Below are 23,105 nucleotides of genomic sequence, written 5' to 3'. Positions count from 1 at the left end.
GAGCCAAGTTTGTTATTTGAATTGAAATCATCGTTTATCTTGAAATTTTAGGGAAAAAAGAGAAAAAAAAAGCGAAAAGAAATTAGGAAAAATATTCGGCGGTGAGAATCAGAGGGGTTTTTGGAGGGGGACTACAAATTTTTGAATTTTTTAAAATTCACAAAACAAAAAAATAAGAAGGAAATGAAATTTTTTGATTGGGGGGGGGAATAAAAGGGGGAAATTGTACAATTGTACATGTTTTTGAAACAATAAAAAACTAATTTGCGATCAGTACGACTATAGAAGTTGGTACACACCAGAGGTGGGCGGATATTTTTTTCGGATATTTTCTAATAATGAATTTATCAATAAGTATTGATGTAGTTATTGTGGAAGAAATGTATCCGAACAAAAGAGTAACTATTAAGCAACATTTTAATATGATAAAACCTAGAAAAATTCTACAAATTTTCTGTATAAACGATATGCAAGTCCATTATCCGATATCCGTAAAATCCGATGTTGCTCGGCTAATAAGTTTTAAGGTCTCGGTAAGGAAAACTTGTTGAATTTTTCTAGGTTTTATCATATTAAAATGTTGCTTAATAGTTACTCTTTGGTTTGGATACATTTCTTCCAGAATAACTACATCAATACTTATTGATAAATTCATTATTAGAAAATATCCGAAAAAATATCCGCCCACCTCTGGTACACACATTTGTAATTACATTCAATTTGTGCATTTATTTACATTTTATCAGTTATTCTGCTGCTGCTCTGCTTCTTCCTCCTCCTCTCCAACCAGCTCCCACGAGTTCTCGGCGGTTGTCTCGTCTTTCAGTTTTGGCATATCACGGTACTCTTCATCTTCTTCAGAATCAGAAGAATCCGATGAGCAGTCCGAATCACTCGAGGAGTCACTGGAACAATCCGAATCATCGGATGATTCCAACACCTCGACGCCCAGATTCTTCTTGAGCTCCTCGTTGACTTCCTTCAGTTGATCTACCTGATCGTTCCAGCGTAGACGATCGAACTCTTGAGCCTCGGATTGTTCTTTGGCATCTTCGGTGAGCCGGGCGATCGAACGACGTGCCTCGGCGAGAAGATTTTTGTTGATAGATGAGGTCTGGAAGAGAGAAGAAAATTAGAGATTTTGAAGCAATCGTTGCGGTTTGATCTACAAAAAATGCGGGAATTTTTCTCCCAGTAAAATGTGACGTCATCAAACACTTAGCCACACGCTCTCCTCAAGGCCGAATAATTATTAGAGCGCGCTTGCTGCGCTTGGCGTTTCTGCATCCGTGGCATTTTGACTTTCCACTGAAAAAAGCAGATATTTCAGATTTATCGAATTTTTAGCTTTTAAAATTTTTTTTTCTGCATTTTACGAACAAACCTTTTGTTAAACAGTGAAAATCGAATTTAAAATGATACTTTTGAACTTTTTTCGTCCACTGGTTGTGAAATGGTTTGAATTTGAAGAAATCAACGGGATTTTTCTTATTTTCTAAATATATTTCTATTAAAAATCGGTTTTAAACCATTTTTTGACCCTAATGTTAAGTCACAAATGTATTAAAACCGATTTTTAATAGAAAAATATTTAGAAAATAAGAAAAATCCCGTTGATTTCTTCAAATTCAAACCATTTCACAACCAGTGGACGAAAAAAGTTCATTTTAGTCATTTTAAATTCGATTTTAACTGTTTAACAAAAGGTTTGTTCGAAAAATGCAGAAAAAAATTTTTAAAGATAAAAATTCGATAAATCTGAAATATCTGCTTTTTTCAGTGGAAAGTCAAAATACCGCGGATGCAGAAATGCGAAGCGCGCTCTAATAATTATTCGGCTTTAACGAGAGCGTGAGCCATGCGAAATCAGTTGAAAAGTCTGCGTCTCTTCTCCCGCATTTCTCGAAGATCAAACCACGCTGTCAGAGTGTCCCATTTCGGTTTGATCTACGTAGATCTACAAAAAATGCGGGAGTTGAGACGCAGACTTCTCAACTGACACATGGTTAAGAACGTGCTGACGTCACTTTTTTTTGGGAAACAATTCCCACATTTTTTGTAGATCAATCCGTAATGGGACAGCTTGGCACCACGTGTGTGTGTGTTCAAAAAGCAAAAAAAAAAGCACTTACCATTGTCAAATTTTTGAGCTTCTCCTCAAGATCTCTAACCGTTGAGTGTCGTTCTTCGAGGATTTGCTCCCGCTCCATCGCCATGAGCGCTTTCACATTTGTCATTTCCATGTTCGAGAACTCGACTGTCTTCCGCAAGTTGTCTGCCTCCAGCATCTTCTGATGCGCCTTCTTCTCCAATTCGTCGTTGGTTTTGACGAGATCTCCGAACTTTGTGAACAGTATCTCGGCCTTTCCTTTGTACAAATCAACATCTTTTCTGAGCCTGTCACGATCCATTTGAAGGCTTGATACACTGTTCTGGTACAGTTCGCACTCGCTTCTGTACTGGGCAAGCACGTTCTCGACCTTCTCCTCGAGACCTTCGTTTTGCTCCTCAAGATCTGTGATCTTCTGTTTCAATTCGATTCGGACGGAAGTTTCATTCTTCCATGCATTCACATCCTTCTTCAAGTCACTGAGCCACTCGACTTTTTCCATACGTTGAAGCTCACAGAGACTATTAAGCTTTAAAATCTCATCTTTCTTGGCAGCAAGCTCTTCACGGCGTTGCTCGGAGAGCCGTCTAATCGACGCGGTAAGCCAGGTATTCTTTCTCTGCATGGTTCTCAACTTTTTTCCTTCAGTCTTCCGTTTGCCGATCAACTCGTAGATCTCCTCTTCCAGCTCAGCACACTCGACATCCCACTCCTTCACTGCGTTCGCCTGGACTGATTTGGTATCACTCAATTGGACATTGAGATCATCAATCTCGGCCAGGAGTCGAGTAATCTGTCGTTGCGCCGCTGCTTGTTGCGTTGCCAACAGGCCCTCGAGCTCGTCGATTTTGCGGCGACATTCACGAGATTCCTCGTCGAAAATCTCCCGCTTGTCCATCGTTTCCTTGGTTGATTGGAACAACATTTTCTGCAATCCACCAATTTCATCACGAAGTTTGACACATTCAGCATTCCATTTCTCCTCGACGCGCTCCATGGCATGACAGAACTTGGCCTTCTCATTCGAGAATGTCATCGTTTGCTGGGCGTGTTTCTCGGTGATTTCGCCGATCTGTTGCTTGTAGGCGTCACGGAGCTCCTCCAGCTCTGTCATCTCCTTATTGAGGTTGGCAATTTGGTTCTCGAAGTTGGCACAGTCTAAGAGAAAGCTCTGTTGCTCGGCGATCAAGAAGCCCTTGTGGAAGTTGAGCTCTTCTTCCATCTTGCACTTCTCGACTCCTCTTCTTTCGAGATCAACGCGGAGAGCCGAATTGGCGTCTTCAATTTCCTCAATAGCTTCAAGAGCATCTTTGAGTTTTCTGTTCAATTCCTGAATCTTCATCTCATTCTCCTGGAACATTTTCTGGTCGGCACGAATTCCACTTGGTTTCGATGAAGATTTGAGTCGTTCAAAGTCGGCGGTGATGTTCTCAAGACGTTCGTTCCACATCTTCTCAGAGTTCTTCGTATGGTTCAAGATATCCTCCTTCTGAGCCTCTAGCTTAACATTCTCTCTTCTGAGCTGAGTTTCAGCCTCTTTGAAGTGCTCGGTCAACTTGGCCTTCTCAGTTTCCCACTTACGACACTGATCGTTCAGCTCGTCAAGCATCAACTTCATGTTGTCGGTATAACTGTTTGAGGCGTAGTCGGCCGGCTTATTGTAGAGGCTCTCCATTTTCTCAATTTCCTCGTGCAACTCATCGACGTCCTTCACCAACTGATTCCGTTCGCGAAGCATCTTCCCGAGCTGATCACGAGTTGTAGCCAACGTCGCCATCAATTCCTTATTCGTAGATTCCATGACTCGAATCTCGTTCTCAGCACTGGCGAGCTTCTTCTCGAGCTCCTCAACTCCCGGATGCGTCTCATTGCGAACTCGTTCTAGCTCGTGCTCACAGTCAGTGCGAAGAGCCAACGTCAGTCGAAGACTCTTATTCTCATCCTGAAGCTCGGTCACTCGACGCTCAAGTGAGCTGCTAGTCTGCTGATAGGTGGGAAGTTCCTGCTGCTGAGACATTTTGGAGATCTGCGGATAGGATGATGCTCTTCAACTGCCAAGGAGACGGGGCAGTGTAAAGAGTGTGAAGCGTTGAGTTTTCTACCTGAAATAGGGGAAGTTCGTAAATGATGGAAGCTTGGGAAAAAGGAAAAAAGGAAAAAAGAAAAAAAAAGTTGAGAAGAAAAGAGAAATAGGCAAGTAAGGGGCAAGAAGAAGCATAAGAGTCACGTGCGTACGCACACGAATACGCAGACACCCAAATAGAAATCGATAGAGAAGTGTGGCGGGGGTCCACGGAAGGTGTCCTGGTCTCTTTCCGTCTCTTTATTCTCTCTATTCTCTCGCTACACCCTTCGAACGTTCTCTGCTGTGCACACTATAGATTGGAGAACACTCGTCGGAAAATACTATAGATTTCTATCGTCCGGGGGACCGAGATGGAATCTGTAGAATTGTTGGAAAAGTGAGCAGGAAACCGGGAAGAGATAACAATTGAACGGGAAATTGGAAATTGGAAAACTGTAATAGTTTGGGAAACAACTACAGTTTGGCCGAAGTCTGAGGGCTTTTGAAGTACGATTATTCAACTTTTTGATAATCCAACTACTTCAATGAATAGTTTTTTTTTCCAACGTTTGCCGAAAGGTTTTCCTGTTGTGGAGCTGTCTGGGTGGAATCCAATTGCCGGAATTGAAAATTTCCGGTAAATAGGCAAAATGCCGGAGCCCCCATAGAGTTTTCGTTACTCGAAAAATCGGCAAAAATTGCTGAAGAATGGCCAAGATTTTCTCAGGGGTAAGCGGCAAATCGCCGGAATTGAAAAGTTCCGGCAAATTGGCAAAATGCCAGAATTGAAAAATTCCGACAAATCGACAAACCGGCAAAATGCCGGAATTACAATTTCTGGCAAATCGGCACATTGCCGGAATTGAAAAATTCCGACAAATCGGCAAACCGGCAAATTGCCGGAATTGAAATTTCTGGCAAAAAATCGGCAGATTGGAGGAATTGAAATTTCCGGCAAATTGTCGGAATAGAAATTTCTGTCAAATCGGCAATTTGCCAAAAATGACAAATTCCGGCAAATTGGCAAATTGCCGGAATAGAAATTTCTGGCAAATCGGCAGTTTGCCGAAAATGACAAATTCCGGCAAATCGGCAAATTGCCGGAATAGAAATTTCTGGCAAATCGGCAATTTGCCAAAAATGACAAATTCCGGCAAATTGGCAAGCTTCCAGAATTGACAAATTGAAAATTTCAGACAAAAATCGGCAAATTGACGGAATTGAAAAATTCCGACAATGATTTGTCGGAATCGGAGCAAACCGACAAATTGCCGGAATCGGAATTTCTGGCAAAAAATCGGCAATTTACCGAAAATGAAAAATTCCGAATCAGCTAACCGACAATTTGCCGGAATTGAAATTTCTGGCAAATCGACAATTTGCCGAAAATGACAAATTCCGGCAAATCGGAAAATTGCCGGAATTGAAATTTCCGGCAAAATATCGGCAAATTGTCAGAACTGAAAAATTCCGGCAAACCGGCAAATTGCCAAATTTGCCGGAAAATATCCTTGCCAAGCGGCAATCTCTATTGGCTGATGTAATCAAATTCCATAGGCGTTGCATCTCATCTTTTCACGTGAACAGCACATGTCAAATGTGAAAAACCGGCAAAAATTGAACTGATAAACGAAGACAATGAATGGAAAATTATACATACGATATGTTATAATGTGCATTTAATCTTATCTATCAAAAAGTTCAAGTACTCTTTTTGTTGGAATAAATTGGAAAATTCAAATTTTTCTAATTTCAATTTCATTTTGAAATGAAAGAAAAAAACTTGGTTTCTTATGTGACGAGAGATCACACTGAACAAAAAAACCAGCTTCCAAAACAACATCATCACGAGAAAACAGAGAAAAATGCGAAACAACAAGCAAAAGCTTGGGTGCCGCGTCTGCGTCTCTTTTGTATTTTTGTCGTGTTGTGTGCTTGGGGGGTCTGCTGACTTGTCTCGTCTCTCCATGAACGTCCAATGGAGCGCGGTTGCTAAGGGGTGGTAGACGCATTTTTTCGAAAGTGTGTACTTTGAACCCATTCTTTGCAAGTAGTCGTTCCTATTCATTGCACAGTGAAAGTTGGCTCATAACGCTCAGAATCGCGAAGTTTTCGATTATTTGAAGTATGTTTGCTGTAGATTCAACAAATTTTGGACCTTTGGCAGGTTTTTGAGCAAAAATCGGCAATTCTGGGAAAGAGGCAAACGTTTTTCCGGCAAGTCGGCAAATTTCCGTAATTGAAAATTTCCGGCAAACCGGCAAACTGCCGAATTTGAAATTTCCGGCACGTCGGCAAATTGCCGGATTTGAAATTTCAGGAAAGTCGGCATTTTGCTGGAATTGAATATTTCCGGCAAATTGTCGAATTTGAAATTTCCGGCAAGCCGGCAATTTGCCGAAAATTAAAATTTCTGCCAAATCGGCAAATTGCCGGAATGGAAAATTTCCGGCAAACCGGTAAACGGCAATTGCCAAAAATTTTCGGCAAAGTGTGGTTTTGCACATTCCCTTCTAGAAATTTCAATTTTGATCGGCAAATTTCCGGCAATTTCCCAAATTGCCGGAATGAAAAATTTCCGGCAATTGCAAAACTTGCCGAAAAGACGGCAATTACCAAAAATCAACGGCAAATTGTGTTTCCGTCTTATGAAAAAATCCCACTAAAATGTTCCGGAAAATCGGCAATTTGCCGAAACAGAAAATTTCCGGCAAACCGGCAATTGGACGAATTTTGCCGAGAATGAAAAGTGAAAATTTCCGGCACATGCAGAATTTGCCGGAAAAAACGGTGGTTGCCAAAAATTTTCAGCAAATGGTGTTTCCGTCTTATAAAAAAATCCCTCTAAAAGTTTCCGGCAAATCGGCAAATTGCCAGAATAGAAAATTTCCGGCAAGTTACCGAATTTGCCGAAAAAAACTTGTCAAAAATGGGCCGTTTCTGAGGAGTTTTCCCAAAAAAAAAACTGTAAAATTTCGGTTTTTAATCGAATTTTCACCTTTTTCTACTGAAAATTACACTGAATCTTGATAAAACTGCATGGCAAAAATTCCACAGAGTTTTATTAAATTTCAGTGTAATTTTTAGTCAAAAAAGGTGAAAATCCGATTAAAAACCGATTGTTTTAGAGGATAATTTTTAGTCAGGTGAAAAAAGAATTTTTAGTCAGGTGAAAAAAAGAATTTTTAGTCAGGTTTTAAAAGGTGAAAATTCGATTAAAAACTGATTTTTCTAGGAAATTTCCTAAAAAATAGGCTAGAAGCTGCACATTTTTGCCGTAACTTGACATTTTTTCAGTTATTTCCTAAAAAAAAGTCGAAAATTGACGGAAAACTTGAATTTTTATGTTTTTTCGCTATTTTTGTTCAAAAATCTCCAAAAACATGTGATTTTTTTCCAATTTTTCAAATTTCAGCCCAAAATGAGTAGACGTTACGATACAATAAAGCATCTTGGAGAAGGACAATTCGCCAACGTTTATCTCGCACAAGACCTCGAATCGGGCGAATGTGTGGCTATTAAAAAAGTATTTATACATTTTTCCGCTGAAAAAATGAAAAAAAAACCGCGTAAATTTGTAGATCAAACTAGGATCGAGAGAAGAAGCAAAAGATGGAATCAATCGAACGGCGATTCGAGAGATTAAACTTTTGAAGGAAATTCATCATGACAATATTATCGGGGTTTGGAAATTTTTGGATTCAAATTTGAAATTTTCAGGCCTAGAAGCCCAAATTAAAAAAAAAATCTGTGAAAATTAACTGAGAAAACCGATTTTTTGGCAAATTTTCCAACAAAAGTGAAAATTTAGTGAAGAATATTACACATACGCGAAACATTGTGATTTTTACTCTAAAAATACGTGTTTTTACTGGAAATTGGGAAATTTTGAATTTAAATTTGAAAATTTCAGAAAAAGATGGCCAAAAGATGGCGAAATCTTAAAATTCCTTAAAAATCTGTAAAAAAATAACTGAGAAAACCGATTTTTTGGCAAATTTTCCATGCACTTTTATTGTTAATTGCAAAAATATTACACATACCCGAAAAATTGTGATTTTTGCTCCAAAATTACGGTACCAGGTCTCGACACGACAATTTTTTTGTTAAATGCGAAAAGGTGTGTGCCTTTAAAGTTAGAGTACTGTATCTTCAAACTTTTGTGGAAATTTTCACTGAAAACAGGAAAATTTTGAGTTAAAATTTGAAATTTTCAGACCAAATTTTTTAAAAATCTGTAAAAATTAGCCGAGAAAAAACGGATTTTTTTTTGTCAAATTTTCCATCAATTGTTAGCTGTAAAATATCATTACACATACGCGAAATTTTGTGATTTTTGTTCCAACCTGGTCTCGACACGACAATTTTTTGTTAAATTCGAAAATTCGTGCGCCTTTAAAGAGTACTGTAGCTTCAAACTTTCGTTTCTGCTGGATTTTCATCGGATTTTTACATAGTTTTTTCGATAAAAATTGTATTTATTTATTTAGAAGAAAAATAATTTTTTTAAAAATAAATAAATATATTTTTATCGAAAAAACTATGTAAAAATCCGATAAAAATCCAGCAGAAACGAAAGTTTGAAGCTACAGTACTCTTTAAAGGCGCACACCTTTTTCAATTTGGGTAACAAACAGTTGTTGTGTCGAGACCAGGTACCGTAATTTTGGAGCAAAAATCACAAATTTTCGCTTATGTGTAAAAGCGGATTTAATATTTGAAGTTTTTGAAGAAATTTTTTTTTGAAACAAAAATTCGATTTTTGGTATTAAAAATCCCAAATTTTGCGATTTTTGTTCAAAAATTACGGTACCTGGGGTTTCGACACGACAAGTTTTTGTTAATAGCGAAAAGCTGTGCGCCTTTAAAGAGGCTACTGTAGCTTCAAACTACCGTTTCTGCCGTATTTTCATCGATTTTTCATAGTTTTTTCGATAAAAATTATATTTATTTTTTTAGAAAAAAAAAAGAATCGAGTATAAAGTTTACTATTTATATTTGATTTTTTTTTCTAAATAGAAAAATAAAATTTTTATCGAAAAACTTTGCAAAAATCCGATGAAAATCCGGCAGAAACGAAAGTTTGAAGCTACAGTAGCCTCTTTAAAGGCGCATCACACCTTTATCGATTTAACAAAAAAATTGTCGTGTCGAGACCAGGTACGGTAATTTTGGAGCAAAAATCACAAATTTTCGCGCATGTGTAATTTTTTCATTAAAAATAAAAGTGCATGACCATTTTTCAAAAAAAATTTTTTTTTTGGAAAATTTTACAAAAAAATCGGTTTTTTCTCATTATCAGTTTTTTTTACAGATTTTTTTTAAATTTAAAATTAATAAAATAAATAAATCGATTTTAAAAATTGAATTTTTCTGAAAAATTCGATTTTTGTATTAAAAAATCCTAAATTTTCAATTTTTTTCAGTTACGAGATGTGATTGGACATCGAACAAGTATTCAACTGGTTTTCGACTTTATGGATACAGATCTCGAACATGTGATTAAGGATAAAGAAATTATTCTAATGCCAGCACATATCAAAAATATTACGATGCAAATGCTTCTGGGACTCGAATTTCTACACGTTCACTGGATTCTTCACAGAGTACGGTTTTTGATGGAGAAAATTGGAAATATATTGAAAATTTGCGGAAAATAACTAAATTTCGATATTTTTTTGGCTAAAACCATGAAAAATTGAACTCAAAAGTTATTTTCTGAGTGAAAAAATTAAAAGTTAACAAAAAAAAATTGTTATGATTTAATTTGTAAAAAATATATTCAAAATTTGATGAAAATAGCTAAATTTGATATTTTTGGCAAAATTAACTGGATTTTCGAACTTTTTTGAGGGAAAAAAAAATATTTTAGTGTAAGAAATTTATTTTCCGATTTTTTTTTTGAATTAAAAGCACGAAAAATGACGGAATTCGGATGTTTTTGGCAAGGAATAGTTTAATTAATAAAAATAGACAAAATTCGATGAAATCGAATTTTTTTCGGGCGAAATTCGCTCAAAATTTGAATTTAATGAGTCAAACCGTGAAAAATTGGACTCTAAAATGTTTAAATAATTTTTTTCCGATTTTTACATATTTTTGAAATTATCTTTGAATAAAAATCAGGAAAACCCCGAATTTCGGGTGAAAACTGGCAACAAATCTGGAAAAATTTGGTTTTTATGGCAAATTTTCGAATTTTGAAAAATTCTAATACAAAAAATGTTTTAAATCGAACGAACTCGGATAAAAAGACATTTTTCATTCAAAAATTAGATTTTTCGAATCAAAAAATTCAAAATTTGAATAAACAATTTGGAATTATCAGAATTTTTGCAGTAAAATGTAATAATTTCCAAAAAAAAATCAGAAATTACCAGCCAGTGATCGTTTTTTTTTTTCGAGAAAAATGCGCCAAAAACATGTAATTTTGGGAATTTTTCAAATTTTGTGGTTTTTCCACATTTTCAAAAAAAGGGCTCCAAAAAGTATGAAAAATTGGAAATTTCACAAATTTTTCGGATTTTCTCCTTTTTTTTCGAGAAAAATGCGCTAAAAAACATGAAATATTGGAAAATGTAAAAAATAAAAAATTTTCGGATTTTCCTTTCTTTTCGAAAAAAAATATGGGCCAAAAATCATGAAATATAGGAAAATATTAAAATTTTCAATTTTTTCCTTCTTTTTCAGAAAAAAATGTGCCAAAAAGCATAAAATACTGGAAATTTTTCAAAATTTCTGGATTTTCCCTTTTTTTTTGAAAGAAAAAGCGCCAGATTTTCAATTATTTCCCAAAAAAATATTATATTTTTAAAATTTAATTTTTCCAGGATCTGAAGCCAAATAACCTGCTGATGAACAAAATGGGACGCGTGAAGCTCACCGATTTCGGTTTGGCTCGATTCTTCGGATCTCCAAACAGAAATTACACTCATCAGGTTTAAGAGGATTTTTTTCCTGAAAAAATTGCAAATTTCCCGATTTTCAGGTTGTGACAAGATGGTATCGAGCCCCTGAGTTGCTCTTTGGAGCACGTTCCTATGGAGTTGGAATTGATATTTGGTCGGTTGGATGTATCATTGCCGAATTGTTGTTGAGAGTTCGTTTTTAATGATTTTTTTTGGAGAAAAAATCGAAAATTCGTCAAAAATAGAGTTTCCTTCGAGAAAATCAAAAAATTTGCTTTTTGGCTTTTCTTTTTCGAAAAAAAATAGGAAAAAAACTGGAAAATGTGCAAAATTTCATAATTTTTTGGCGCATTTTTCCGGAAAAAAAAAACCGAAATTTTTAAATATTTTTTTTTCCACTTTTCTTTCGGAAAAATCGGAGAAAAACTGAGAAATTTTGTGAAATTTTCAGTATTTCATACTTTTTTCGAAAAAAAATTGGAAAAAAACTGAAAAATTGTGAAATTTCATAATTTTTGAAAAAAAAACCGAATATTTCCAATATTTCATTATTTTTAAACGCTTTTTTCGAAAAAAAAAACTTGAATTTTTTTTGGCACAAAATTCTCAAAAAAAAAAGTCAATAAATTTCACTTAAAAACATTTTAATATTCTAATTAAAACCCATATTTTTTCTGAAAATTAACTGCAAAAAATTCGATTTTTCGAACCAAAAATTCAAATTTTTAATTTAAAAAAATTTGGAATTTTTTGTTATTTTTCAAAAATGTTCAATTAAAAAAAAAATTCTGATTGCCTTTGAATTTGGAGGAAGAAATTGTGGAAGTTTTGTAAATTAAAAAATTGGTAAAAAAAAAGTTATTACAAAATTCTGAGAATGCGTATTGCACAACATATTTGACGCGTAAAATATCTCGTAGCGAAAACTACAGTAACCCATTAAAAGACTACTGTAGGCCGATTTACGGGAGTCGAGATCCCATAAATCGATACACAAGCGCTACAGTAGTCATTTACAAGATTACTGTAGTTTTCGCCACGAGATATTTTGCGCGTCAATCCAAAATTGTCAAAGAAAAATCGAAAATTTTCACTAGTTTTTAATAATTTTTTTGTCAAAAAAAAAATCGAATTTTCAATAAATTTATTTAGAAAAAATGATTTTTTTTGAAAATTAAAACAACAATTCAGATTTTTCGAGTTAAAACCATTTCTTAAAGCAAAAAAACGAATATTCCAAAAAAAAAAACCAATTTTAATTAATATTTTTTGTTTTACAGAATCCAATATTCCCTGGTGAAAGTGACATTGATCAACTCGTGAAAATCTTCAATATTCTCGGATGTCCAACACCAGAAACATGGCCAAATATGACTGAAATGAACAGTTATGTCATTATTAAGTGAGAAAAATCTATCAAAAAAGCGAGATTTTCCTACTGAAAATTGTGCATTTTTCAGACCACAGACGGAGTATATGGCTCTAAATTACTATTTCTCGGCTGCTCCGCAAGATTTGCTCGATTTGATGGCGGTACGGGATTTTTATAGTGGAAATGTGAAAATAAAATCAAAAAGTTGCGAAAAAAGTCTGAAAATTGCTTTTTATTCTTAATAATTCCTTAAAGGTGGACTACACCCTGTGTGGGAAATTGCTTTAAAACATGTCTATGGTACCACAATGACCGAATATCATGATTTAAAAAAATTCAAAAAATTTTTCTAGATTTTATATGATTTTTTGAAAATTGAAAAAATCTCAGTTTTCCCCTAATTCCTTTTTGAATTCCCGCCAATTGAACTCGTTCGTTGGAGCGCGCTTGCATTATTTTTATTAATTTTTTTGTTTGTTTTCATTATTTCTCTGATTTTCTTCATTTTTTGGCGGATTTTAATCGGAAAATAAAAGAAATAAAAAAGAAAGATGCAAAATGTTCATTAAAAATTAACGGAAAATGCCAAAAACTATGAAAATATGCGGTCCGACGACGACAAACCTGAAATTAGTATTACTTAGAGTTTTATGCATTTTCAGTTACTTTTTAATGAACATTTTGCATCTTTCTTGTTTATTTCTTTCATACAAAAAACGAGGAAAATCAGTAAAGAAATGAAAATAAATAAAATAAATAATGGAAAATAATGCAAGCGCGCTCCAATTACGATTTTTTCCAAAAAAAATCCGTGTTCCCAGAAAACGCAATAATTCCTGAAAAAAAGCAATTTTCTCGACAGGAAATTTATAATTTTTAAAATTTCCGAAAAAAAACCCCTTTTTTTGTGTTTTAATTTCCAGAAAAATTAATTTTTCTTAAATAAATTGAAAAGTAAAACAAAAATTCAGATTTTTAGGGAAAATACTCAAAAATTTCCAACTTCCTGTCGGAAAAATTGCACTTTTTAAAGGTGGACTACACCCTGTGGGGAAATTGCTTTAAAACACGCCCACGCGGGGTCACAATGACCGAATATCATGATAAAAAAATTAACGAGTTCAATAGGCGGAATTTCAAATAGGAATTAGGGGAAAACTGATTTTTCCAATTTTCAAAAAATCATATAAAATTTAGAAAATTTTTGAATTTTTTTATCATGATATTCGGTCATTGTGACCCCGCGTGGGCGTGTTTTAAAGAAATTTCCCCACAGGGTGTAGTCCACCTTTAAAAAGTGCAATTTTCCCGACAGGAAATTGGAAATTTTTGAGTATTTTCCCTAAAAATCTGAATTTTTGTTTTACTTTTCAATTTGTGTAATAAAAATTAATTTTTCTGGAAATTAAAACACAAAAAAAGGTTTTTTCGGAAATTTTAAAAATTATAAATTTCCTGTCGAGAAAATTGTTTTTTTTTCAGGAATTATTGCGTTTTCTGGGAACACGGATTTTTTTTTGGAAAAAATCGTAATTTTACAACAATTTTTCTTTTTTTTTTAAATCTGAAATTCTGAATTAAAAAACCTTTTTTATTTGAAAAAGTTAAAAAGTTAAAAGTGACTTTTAAATCCAAAATTTTTCGAAAAAAAAAGACTGAAAATTTATAATTTATTTAAATTCGAAAATTTGATCAACTTTTCGGAAAAATACATTTTTTTCAATATTTATTACATTTTTCTGATACAAAATTCGACAAAAAAAATTCTAGAATTAATTTTAGAAATCTACGAATTTTTCATGGAATATTTAGAATTGTGAGCTGAAAGTTTTGAAATGTTTCAAAAAAATTTCATAAACTTTTTGTTTAAAAATTAAATTTCGTTAAAATTGAAATTTTGGAGAAAATATTTGAAAAAATAATTTCAAATTAATGAGAAAATAGTTCGAATTTTAACGTTAATTAAGAAAAAACTAGTGTAGTTCTTTTTTAATAATTAAAATTCGATATACATATGCACTGCAACTTTTTCCTCACGAGGGACGAGGAAAATTGGTTTCTAGGCCATGGCCCCCGAGGGGCCGACAAGTTTCAGCGGCCATTTATCTTGCTTTGTTTTTCGTTTTTCACAGCGTTTTCCCGTTTTTTTCTTATTAAAACTGATAAATAAATATTTTTTGCAGATGCTAAAACAATTTCCAAGTGAAAAAATTATGTATTCAGTGGGCAAGCAGCGGTGAAAGTGGTCAATGCAATATGATGGATTACGGGAATACAAAACCTAAACTTTTTTGAAACATGATACATATGCTGCTTAAATGCTGAAACTACCTGATTTTCATAACGAGACAGCTGAAAAAGTTTTGAGGTTTTAAAAATTCAACTTTTTGTGCGAAAATCTCGACTTTTTCACCAAAAAAGTTGAATTTTGGAAACCTCAAAACTTTTTCAGCTGTCTCGTTATGAAAATCAGGTAGTTTCAGCCTCTAAGCAGCATATGTATCATGTTTCAAAAAAGTTTAGGTTTTGTATTCCCGTAATCCATCATTTTACATTGCCCACTTTCACCGCTGCTTGCCCAATGAATACATAATTTTTTTTTACTTGGAAATTGTTTTAGCATCTGCAAAAAATATTTATTTACCAGTTTTAATAAGAAAAAAACGGGAAAAAGCTGTGAAAAACGAAAAACAAAGCAAGATAAATGGCCGCTGAAACTTGTCGGCCCCTCGGGGGCCATGGCCTAGAAACCACTTTTCCTCGTCCCTCGTGAGGAAAAAGTTGCAGTGGTATGAAAAAATTTGTTCTGTTTTGAAAAATTAAATGCCTGTAAATTTGGAACTAATAATAATTTTTAAGAATTTTTGAATTTCCTCCTAAACTTTAACAATTTTCTTTTTAAAAAAGTTTTAATTTTTCAAAAATCAAAAATCTTTGTTTTTCGATTTTATTTTTAAAAAAATGTACCGAATATAAATGTTAAAAAAATTTTTTTTTTAATTCTAAATTTTTTTGTCATTTAGGTCCAAATCCGAATTTTCAAACTTAAAAAAAACTCCAATTTGTTTTTTTTTCAGGGAATGTGGACATTTGACCCAATAAAACGTCTGACTTGTACTCAATCTCTTCAAATGGAATATTTCCGAACTCAACCATTCTGCTGCCTTGACGAAGAGCTTCCACTTCCGAAAAAACAACAGCCACAGAAGAGATCTCGACGGCTTGACGACGATGGAACTCGCCCCGTTCGACGATTGAATTTTGATTAACAAAATTCCATATTTTACCCTCTATTTTATCGATTTTTTGTAATTTATACTACTTTTTTGTATTAAATCAAATCGGGATCTCCAAAACGTTGTAGAATATGAAAATTGCAAGATTTATTTACTTTTTTTGAGAAAAAATCGGAGAAAATTGGGAGAAAACACGTAAAAAAAGTAAAAATAGGATGGTTGGGGAAAATTATTGAAAATTAAAAAAAAAAAGAACATTTAAGCAAATTTTGCTCCAATAAAAATATGAAAACAATTGGAAAATTTTTCCAAAAGTTACTCCAAGTTTAAATTAAAAATTTAAAAGTTTCGAGAATTTTTTTTTCTAATTGGAGTATTTTAGATTTTTAGATTTAGATTTTATGGCTTTCAGGAAAATCAAAAAATTGGAACATTTTGCACATTCTCTACATTTTCAAAAAAGGGCTATAATTAGAAAAATGTGAGAAAAGGGATTTTATGGCTTAATATTCACGATCAGTTTCAGAAATTTAAAAAAATTGAAAATTTGGGCAATTTTTTTCCAAAAGTTGCTCCAAATTTTCAATAAACACAATGGAAATTTTTGGAGCATTTTGCATAACTTTTTCCGAATTTTGTGAGAATACGGGATTTTAAAGCTTAATATTCAGTTTCAGAGAAATTTGAAAAATTGAACATTACGCAAAATTGTTCCAAGCGTTGCTCCAAATTTTCAAAAAAAAAAAAAAAATATAAATTTGGAGCATTTTGGAGCACAATTTCTCCAAAAAAAAAGTTGGTCAGGGGTACGGTAGTCAATTATCGGATCGGGTCGTAGGGAAATCTCAGGAGCTAAAACTGTTCCACTGCGGCCTCTGGGACAAGTTCCAGCTTCTCACAGCAACCTTCAAACTCTGCGTTCACTTCGTCAAGCTTATCGAAAGCCTGCTCATCCTGCTCTTCCTGGTACTCTTGCCGCTTCTTCTGCTCTCTGGCCATCAAATCATTCACAATATCCATAAGCTCGCTTTTCAACTGTTCCTCGGAATCCTTGAACTTCTGCCGGATTTCCTCTGCTTCTTTTCTGTGCTTTTTCGCGAGCTCCGAGAGCTCGAGATTCTCAGCATGGAGCTTCTCCTCCGTGGCGATGGAGGCTCGGAGCAATGCTTGTAGAGCAGCAATTTGCTCTTGGGGCTCTTCTCCAGTGACTCTTTTCTTTTCGCGATTGAGGGCAGCGGTGAAATGCTTGATTGTATCTCTCAGGTCCTGAAAAAATATCGGAATTTCGGAGCATCGTTGTTTTTTTTCTGAACATTTTCGAACAAAAAATATCGATTTTTCATTGAATTTTTCGCGCTCCATTGAAAATCGCTTGCCGGACGGGAAAGTCGTGTACTCCACACAGACAAATACATTTAGTTTTAAAACTAAAAACGAGCCGCGACGCGACACGCAACGCACCGTAAATCTACCCCAGATATGGCCGAGCCAAAATGGCCTAGTTCGGCAAAAACTCTTCCATTTCAATTTATAAGGGAAGCCAGAAATCCGTGAAATATCGATTTTTCAAACTATTTTGCACACGTTTTTCGCGCTCCATTGACAATCGCGAAAGTCGTGTACTCCACACAGACAAATACATTTAGTTTTACAACTAAAATCGAGCCGTGACGCGACACGCAACGCGCCGTAAATTGACCCCGAGTCAAAAAAGGTTTTTTTTCGAATTCAACTTACACAAATCAGCGATTCGATACACATGAAAACTGCAATCCCGAAGAGCATACAGCACATGGCTTCTATCATTGTTGGAAATTACTGCAAAAAAAATTATATTGATTTTTTTGGTTTATCGATTTTTTGTTGCTGAAAAAACTATTACGGGAACACAAAATTCTGAAAATGCGTCTTGCACAACATATTTGACGCGCAAAATATCTCGTAGCGAAAACTACAGTAACCCTTTAAATGAGTACTGTAGCGCTTGTGTCGATTTACGGGCTTGATCGATACAGTAGGCATTTAAAGAATTATTGTAGTTTTCGCTACGAGATATTTTGCGCGTCAACTATGTTGTGCAATACGCAGTGATCTCAGAATTTTGTGTTCCCGTAATAATTAGAGAAGTACAGTACCACAACAAGAGTTTAAAGGCACACACTTTTTTTATTTTTATCTTTCATATTTTATTTCAAAATTATCGATTTTCGAGAAAAAATTCAAAGATTTACAAATTTCCAACAACAAAATTTTTTCCCGATTTTTCGAGCAAAATTTTTTTTTGAGTTCATTTATGGATTTTCAATCAATTTTCAAAAATTTAGACTTCCTAGAAGTTCACATCGATTTTTTGAGTTTTTTCTCTAGAATTGTTTCTTTCCGAATTTAAAGAATTTAAAAGAATTTTGAAATGTATTTATCGATTTTTTGAAATTTGAGTTTTCTGTTCACACGTGGTGTCAGAGCGTCTCATTTTGGTTTGATCTACGTTGATCTACAAAAAATGCGGGAGAAGAGACGCAGAGTTCTCAGCTGATTTTGTATGGTTAAGAACGTGCTGACGTCACATTTTTAGGGCAAAAAACTCCCGCATTTTTTGTAGATCAAACCATAATGGGATAACCTGGCACTACGTGTGATCCGAGTTTCAAAAAGTTTCACTTTAAAATGCTGCGAAATTTTTAATTCTTAAAAACATCGATTTTTTGTGTTGAGTTTTTTTGCGATTTTTGAAATTTTCAAAAAAAAAAACAATTTTTATTCTGCTTTTTTCGCTTTTCTAGAAAACTGCAATTAAAAAAAAATCATGTGCCTTTAAGTTAAAGGAGTACTGTATTTTAAAGAGAAGTTGAGGAACAAAAAACGATGAAATATAATTTCTTGATACTCCAAGGTTTTTTGACGGAGAACAGAAATTAGAAAATAAAATAAAATGGACCTATTGCTGCTCTGCGGAGTACACAAAAGAATGATACGACAAAAAACAGACTCCAGATATTTAATATGTATTTTTATTTACCACGCCTCATTTCGCCAGAGATCGACGCGCTGCAAAAATCGATCGATAATCCGTCTGCTGTCTCCTGCATCGTTTAGCACCATCCAGCAAATTGTCTGAAAATTACAGAGAAGATGAATAAGAATAGGATGACTGGAGATCACACCTGTCAATCAAATAAGCAGACCATTAAGGCTGTAAATGAAAGGCATAATATATGGCTGAAAATTGACGGGAAAGGGACCAAATTCACTTGAGGGGCTCTGGATATTTTATACATTTTTCATAGAAAACTAAAATTTAAAGTTGGAAGGTTAACATTTCATTCTTCATTCCTACCAGGGGTGTGCGGCAAATTTCTGCAATTGCCGGAAATTTTAAATTCCGTCAATTTGTCGGATTGCCGATTTGCCGGAAATTTTGAAATCCGGCAATTTGTCGATTTGCCGTTTGCCGAACATCAATTTGCCGGAAGTTTGTAGAGGGATTTTTTTACAAGACGGAAACCCTTAAAACTGTATTGTTTTGAAATGTTTTTCCCATTTTTTCTAGATATTTTCATAGAATTTGCTTACTTTTCAAAATAGATGTAGGAACATTTATAGAATGCGCACAACTTAGCCAATTTAAATTGAAATTCTGAAATTTCCAATAACAAAAAAAAGAGCGAAACCAGAATTTTTCGTTTTCCCGGCTTATTCGTGGTTCCAATAAATACGGATTGCCACCACAAGAATGTGATAAAGAACTTGAATCCCGGAAAGAGCATTGATTGTCGTAGAGTTTTGTAATAATTGTAACATAAAAAATGTACCTGAATATTTTCATTTTTCGTGAGAAAAAAATTATTTTAATATGTGTGGCATTTAGGGTATTTTAATAAAATTTGCGGTTTAGAAATGTTCGATTATCTAAAAAACTGAATGGATTTTGATGCTAGTATTTATTATCAAAAAATAATTGCTTTGTGATAATTTTAACTTAAAAGTTATACCTGAATGTTCTTGTATTTTGTAACTCATCAACCAATTTACCAATTTTAATACATTTTTTAAGTTATGATTGAGTGTGTAATTTCACATTTTTATTTAACTAATTGCCTTTTATACAAACATTTAAATTTCAAAAAGAATAAGAAAATCGAGGAAAATTTTTTTTTCCGTCGCCACAGTTTGGAGTGATATTCTAGAGCTTTTCATTTCGAACAGTCTCCTATATAACTGCAAAAAATAGGTGTACTGAGAGTCTATTCTAGTTTATGAAAAATTACGTTTTTGATACTTTTGACCTAAGTTCATTTATTTCCGGGCGGAAAATATCAAATAACCAGTTTTCTCACTCTCTCTCTCCCCCAGCTCTCAATAATTCAAAAACTTGTTATTTTGCTGGTTTATAGAATTTTCCAGTTACCTAGACAACCTTGCTCTTAAATATAATTAACCAGTGAGCAGCAAAATGCTCAAGCTTTCACAAAAAAGGAAGCATTCTCTTCTCTCCCTCAACGTCTTCTATCTCCTCTAGTTTTCCCTTTTCTCCTGCGTCTCTCAAATCTCTGAGACTTTATGTTTTTTCCTTCTTTTTCGACGACCCCTTTCGTCATATTTTACCCCAATAGTGCACAATTTTTATTGTTTCAGCGAAATAATTTTTATTAACTAGAAAAATAGGGTGAAAAAATATAAGTGCCCTCCACAGTTTTTTTTTGCAATTTGTATTATATAATAAAAGCCTGCTCCTTTAAACTGGGATATATTACGTGTGGCCAAGGAAAAATATTGGTGGCCGAGTTTTTTCTAAGTTTTGAAACTATTTCAAGCTTGATTAAATTGTTTGTGAGTTTGTAAGATTGAGTTCAACTCTCCAACTCTGCAAAACACTTTCTCCCTATTTTTTTAATCTGTTGCCTTTTTTGGGTTCGGTAATTTTTCAGGTTTTTCTTGCCTTTTTTTTCATTTTCTGAACTCCTAAATTTTCTGGAATTTTATACTCTCTCTTTCTCCCCTCTCTGCCCAGCCTAGCCTAAGCCTAAACCAAAGCCTAAGCCTGAGCCTAGGCCTAAGCCTAAGCCTAAACCTGAGCCTGAGCCTATTAAAGACTTTGGAAAACTTTTGAACATTCTGAAATTTTTAAAATTTCGAAGAGAAAATTATTTTTAGATTCTATGTTTTTTTTCACAACTTTTTTTTCATAAACTCAAACTTAAGGAGCCTAAGCCTAAAACTAGTAAAAATGAAAATAGGCACGTAGGTAGGCGGGTAGGCATGGGTCTCTGTGTGCTCTTCTCAACGTAATGTTTACATATTTTGAATAAGGGCTCATTAGTTGAAGTGAGAAGACATGTGACTGAATAATAGCCAAATAAAGAGCAGATTTTTGGTGCCTGGGGAGGGAAAAGTTCAACGTGACGTTTTAATTTTGTTGTACTTTAACGGAAAAGTTGAGTGAAAATAGCTCCTTAAATTCCGTATCTCAAAAATTCCAAGCCATAGTCTCTAATTTTTGGCTGGAAAGTTGGTGGCCTCGGAAAAAAACATACTCGGCCACCGAATTTCTTAGCATCAATATTTGAACTGTACTAATACTAATTCGGATCAAAATGACCGATACTTACTAGCAAAGTCCGAAAAAAATTTTCCTCTTGTGCTCCGAGAGCTCCGCAGACAGTTAGAGTGAGAGGAAGAGCCCAAAAGTAAATAAAAGTGAGAGAAAGAGAAAAAGTTTATTATTTCCTTATTTCTTTTGAAATTTGGATCAATTTTTTGTTGTATTTTAAAGGTTTTTTTTTTCTGAAAATTCGTGTTTTTTTTTCGCTAAAAATTGAAAAATGTTTACAGTTCAAAATAATTTTTTTAATTCTAAAAATTCTAATTTTTTTGAAAATTAATACCATTTAAGTTTTAGTTGTAAAAAACAATTTAAATATTTTTTTTCTGAAAATTCCTGAATTTTTTAAGAAAAAATTGAACAATTTCACATAATATTTTCCTTAAAATTTTTTCAAAACATTCAAATTTTTGTGAAAATAAAAACCTTTTTACTTTTAGTAGTAAAAAAAATACAATTTTTGAAATTTTTTTCCTGAAAATTGAAAATTTCCACAGTTTGAAAATAATTTTTTTAATTCAAAAAAAAATTTTTCACGGAATTCTGGCTTCCCTCATAAATCGAAATGGCAGAGTTTGCCGAACTAGGCCATTTTGAGTCGGAGAGATTTTGTGTAGATTTACGGCGCGTTGCGTGTCGCGTCGCGGCTCGTTTTTAGAGTTGTCAATGGAGCGCGAAAAACGTGTGCAAAATAGTTTGAAAAATCGATATTTCACGGATTTCTGGCTTCCCTCATAAATTAAAATGGAAGAGTTTTTGCCGAAGTAGGCCATTTTGGCTCGGCAATATCTGGGGTAGATTTACGGTGCGTTGCGTGTTTTCAATGAGGAAGGCCAGAACCCCGTGTTCTTTTTTGTGAAAATTAAAACCTTTTTAGTTTTTAGTAGTAAAAAAATTAAATATTTTTTTCAGAAAATTCCTGAATTTTTTTCACAAAAATATTGAAAAATTTTTGCAGTTTAAACATAGTGGTAGATTCCTTTAAATTTTTTTTTAAATTCAAATTTTTGTGAAAATGAAAACCTTTTTAATTTTTAGTAAACAATTTTTGTAAATTTTTTAAATGAAAATTAACGAATTTTTCACAAAAATTGAAAATTTCACAGTTCAAAATAATTTTTTTTATTCAAAAAATTCAAAATTTTGTGAAAATTAAAACCTTTTTAGTTTTTAGTAAATAGTAAAAAATACAATTTAAAAAGTAAAAAAAAACAATTTTTGTATTTTTTTTACAAAAATTAAAAATTTCCACTCTGAAAATTTAATAATTTCCAATTTTTATCAAAAAAAAGGTTACAGGTTAGAAAAGGAATTCTACTGGTTTTTTTTCGGTGGCCTAGAAAAAAGAAAACTCGGCCACCTACTGGTTGTAGTTTTAGAACTCGCAATGCCTTTTTCGCTACGTGGCCTAGAAAAATAAAGACTCGGCCACCAATTCACCAATTTTTACCATTCTAAAAATATTTTTATAGGTGTTTTGCCAAAAAATTTTTAAAAAATTGGAAAAAAATTTTCCAAAAATTTTTTTCTCCAATTTTTTTTTGCAAATTTGATCAATATTCACGGATAATTGAAATGCAAATTATTTTCCCTCACCCCTTATTCAACAATACAATTTTTTCATTTTTCCGGTTGCCTTGTGCAAATATCCCCCCCCCCCGCATAGGCCTCACAGACTCGTCATTGTTAAATATACATAGTTTTCTCACTCGTTTTTGACATTTTTTCATGTTCTTGATTTAAGAATGTTAAAAAATGTTTTTTTTAGTGCCGAGGGGTCCCGGACCCCCTTTTGGGCTGCGTGGCCGCGGC

General features: G+C 33.7%; 3 protein-coding genes across 4 annotated transcripts; 1 reads left to right on the top strand and 2 right to left on the bottom strand.

The window, feature by feature from the left end:
- Positions 1-15: 15 nt before the first annotated feature.
- Y39G10AR.11 (TPR_MLP1_2 domain-containing protein) lies at positions 16-4,217 on the bottom strand. Its single transcript, NM_058552.7, has 2 exons — positions 2,133-4,217; positions 16-1,114 (listed from the first exon to the last, which is right to left on the bottom strand). The coding sequence occupies exons 1-2, from the start codon at positions 4,125-4,127 to the stop codon at positions 743-745; spliced, it is 2,367 nt and encodes a 788-aa protein (NP_490953.1). The 5' UTR covers positions 4,128-4,217; the 3' UTR covers positions 16-742.
- Positions 4,218-7,590: 3,373 nt separating this feature from the next.
- On the top strand, positions 7,591-15,840 carry cdk-7 (Cyclin-dependent kinase 7). The gene is made up of 8 exons (NM_001383811.2): positions 7,591-7,701; positions 7,757-7,858; positions 9,602-9,781; positions 11,006-11,113; positions 11,164-11,274; positions 12,364-12,485; positions 12,544-12,616; positions 15,533-15,840. Exons 1-8 carry the CDS (start codon positions 7,597-7,599, stop codon positions 15,722-15,724), a joined length of 993 nt encoding a protein of 330 aa, NP_001370652.1. The 5' UTR covers positions 7,591-7,596; the 3' UTR covers positions 15,725-15,840.
- A 703-nt stretch (positions 15,841-16,543) lies between these two features.
- Y39G10AL.1 lies at positions 16,544-17,499 on the bottom strand (the record flags this gene model as incomplete). 2 transcript variants are annotated; one of them, NM_058550.6, is made up of 2 exons in its annotated part: positions 16,544-16,957; positions 17,429-17,499. In NM_058550.6, 2 exons carry the CDS (start codon positions 17,495-17,497, stop codon positions 16,544-16,546), a joined length of 483 nt encoding a protein of 160 aa, NP_490951.1. The 2 variants fall into 2 exon arrangements, with proteins under 2 accessions (NP_490951.1, NP_001293353.1); NM_001306424.3 differs by lacking the exon at positions 17,429-17,499 and having other exon boundaries at positions 16,544-16,711.
- Between the last annotated feature and the right edge of the window lie 5,606 nt (positions 17,500-23,105).

Source organism: Caenorhabditis elegans, chromosome I (assembly GCF_000002985.6).
Source record: "Caenorhabditis elegans chromosome I".
Lineage (NCBI taxonomy): Eukaryota > Metazoa > Nematoda > Chromadorea > Rhabditida > Rhabditidae > Caenorhabditis > Caenorhabditis elegans.
Note: the sequence above shows the minus strand (reverse complement) of the source record. Positions and strands in the feature narration are given on the sequence as shown.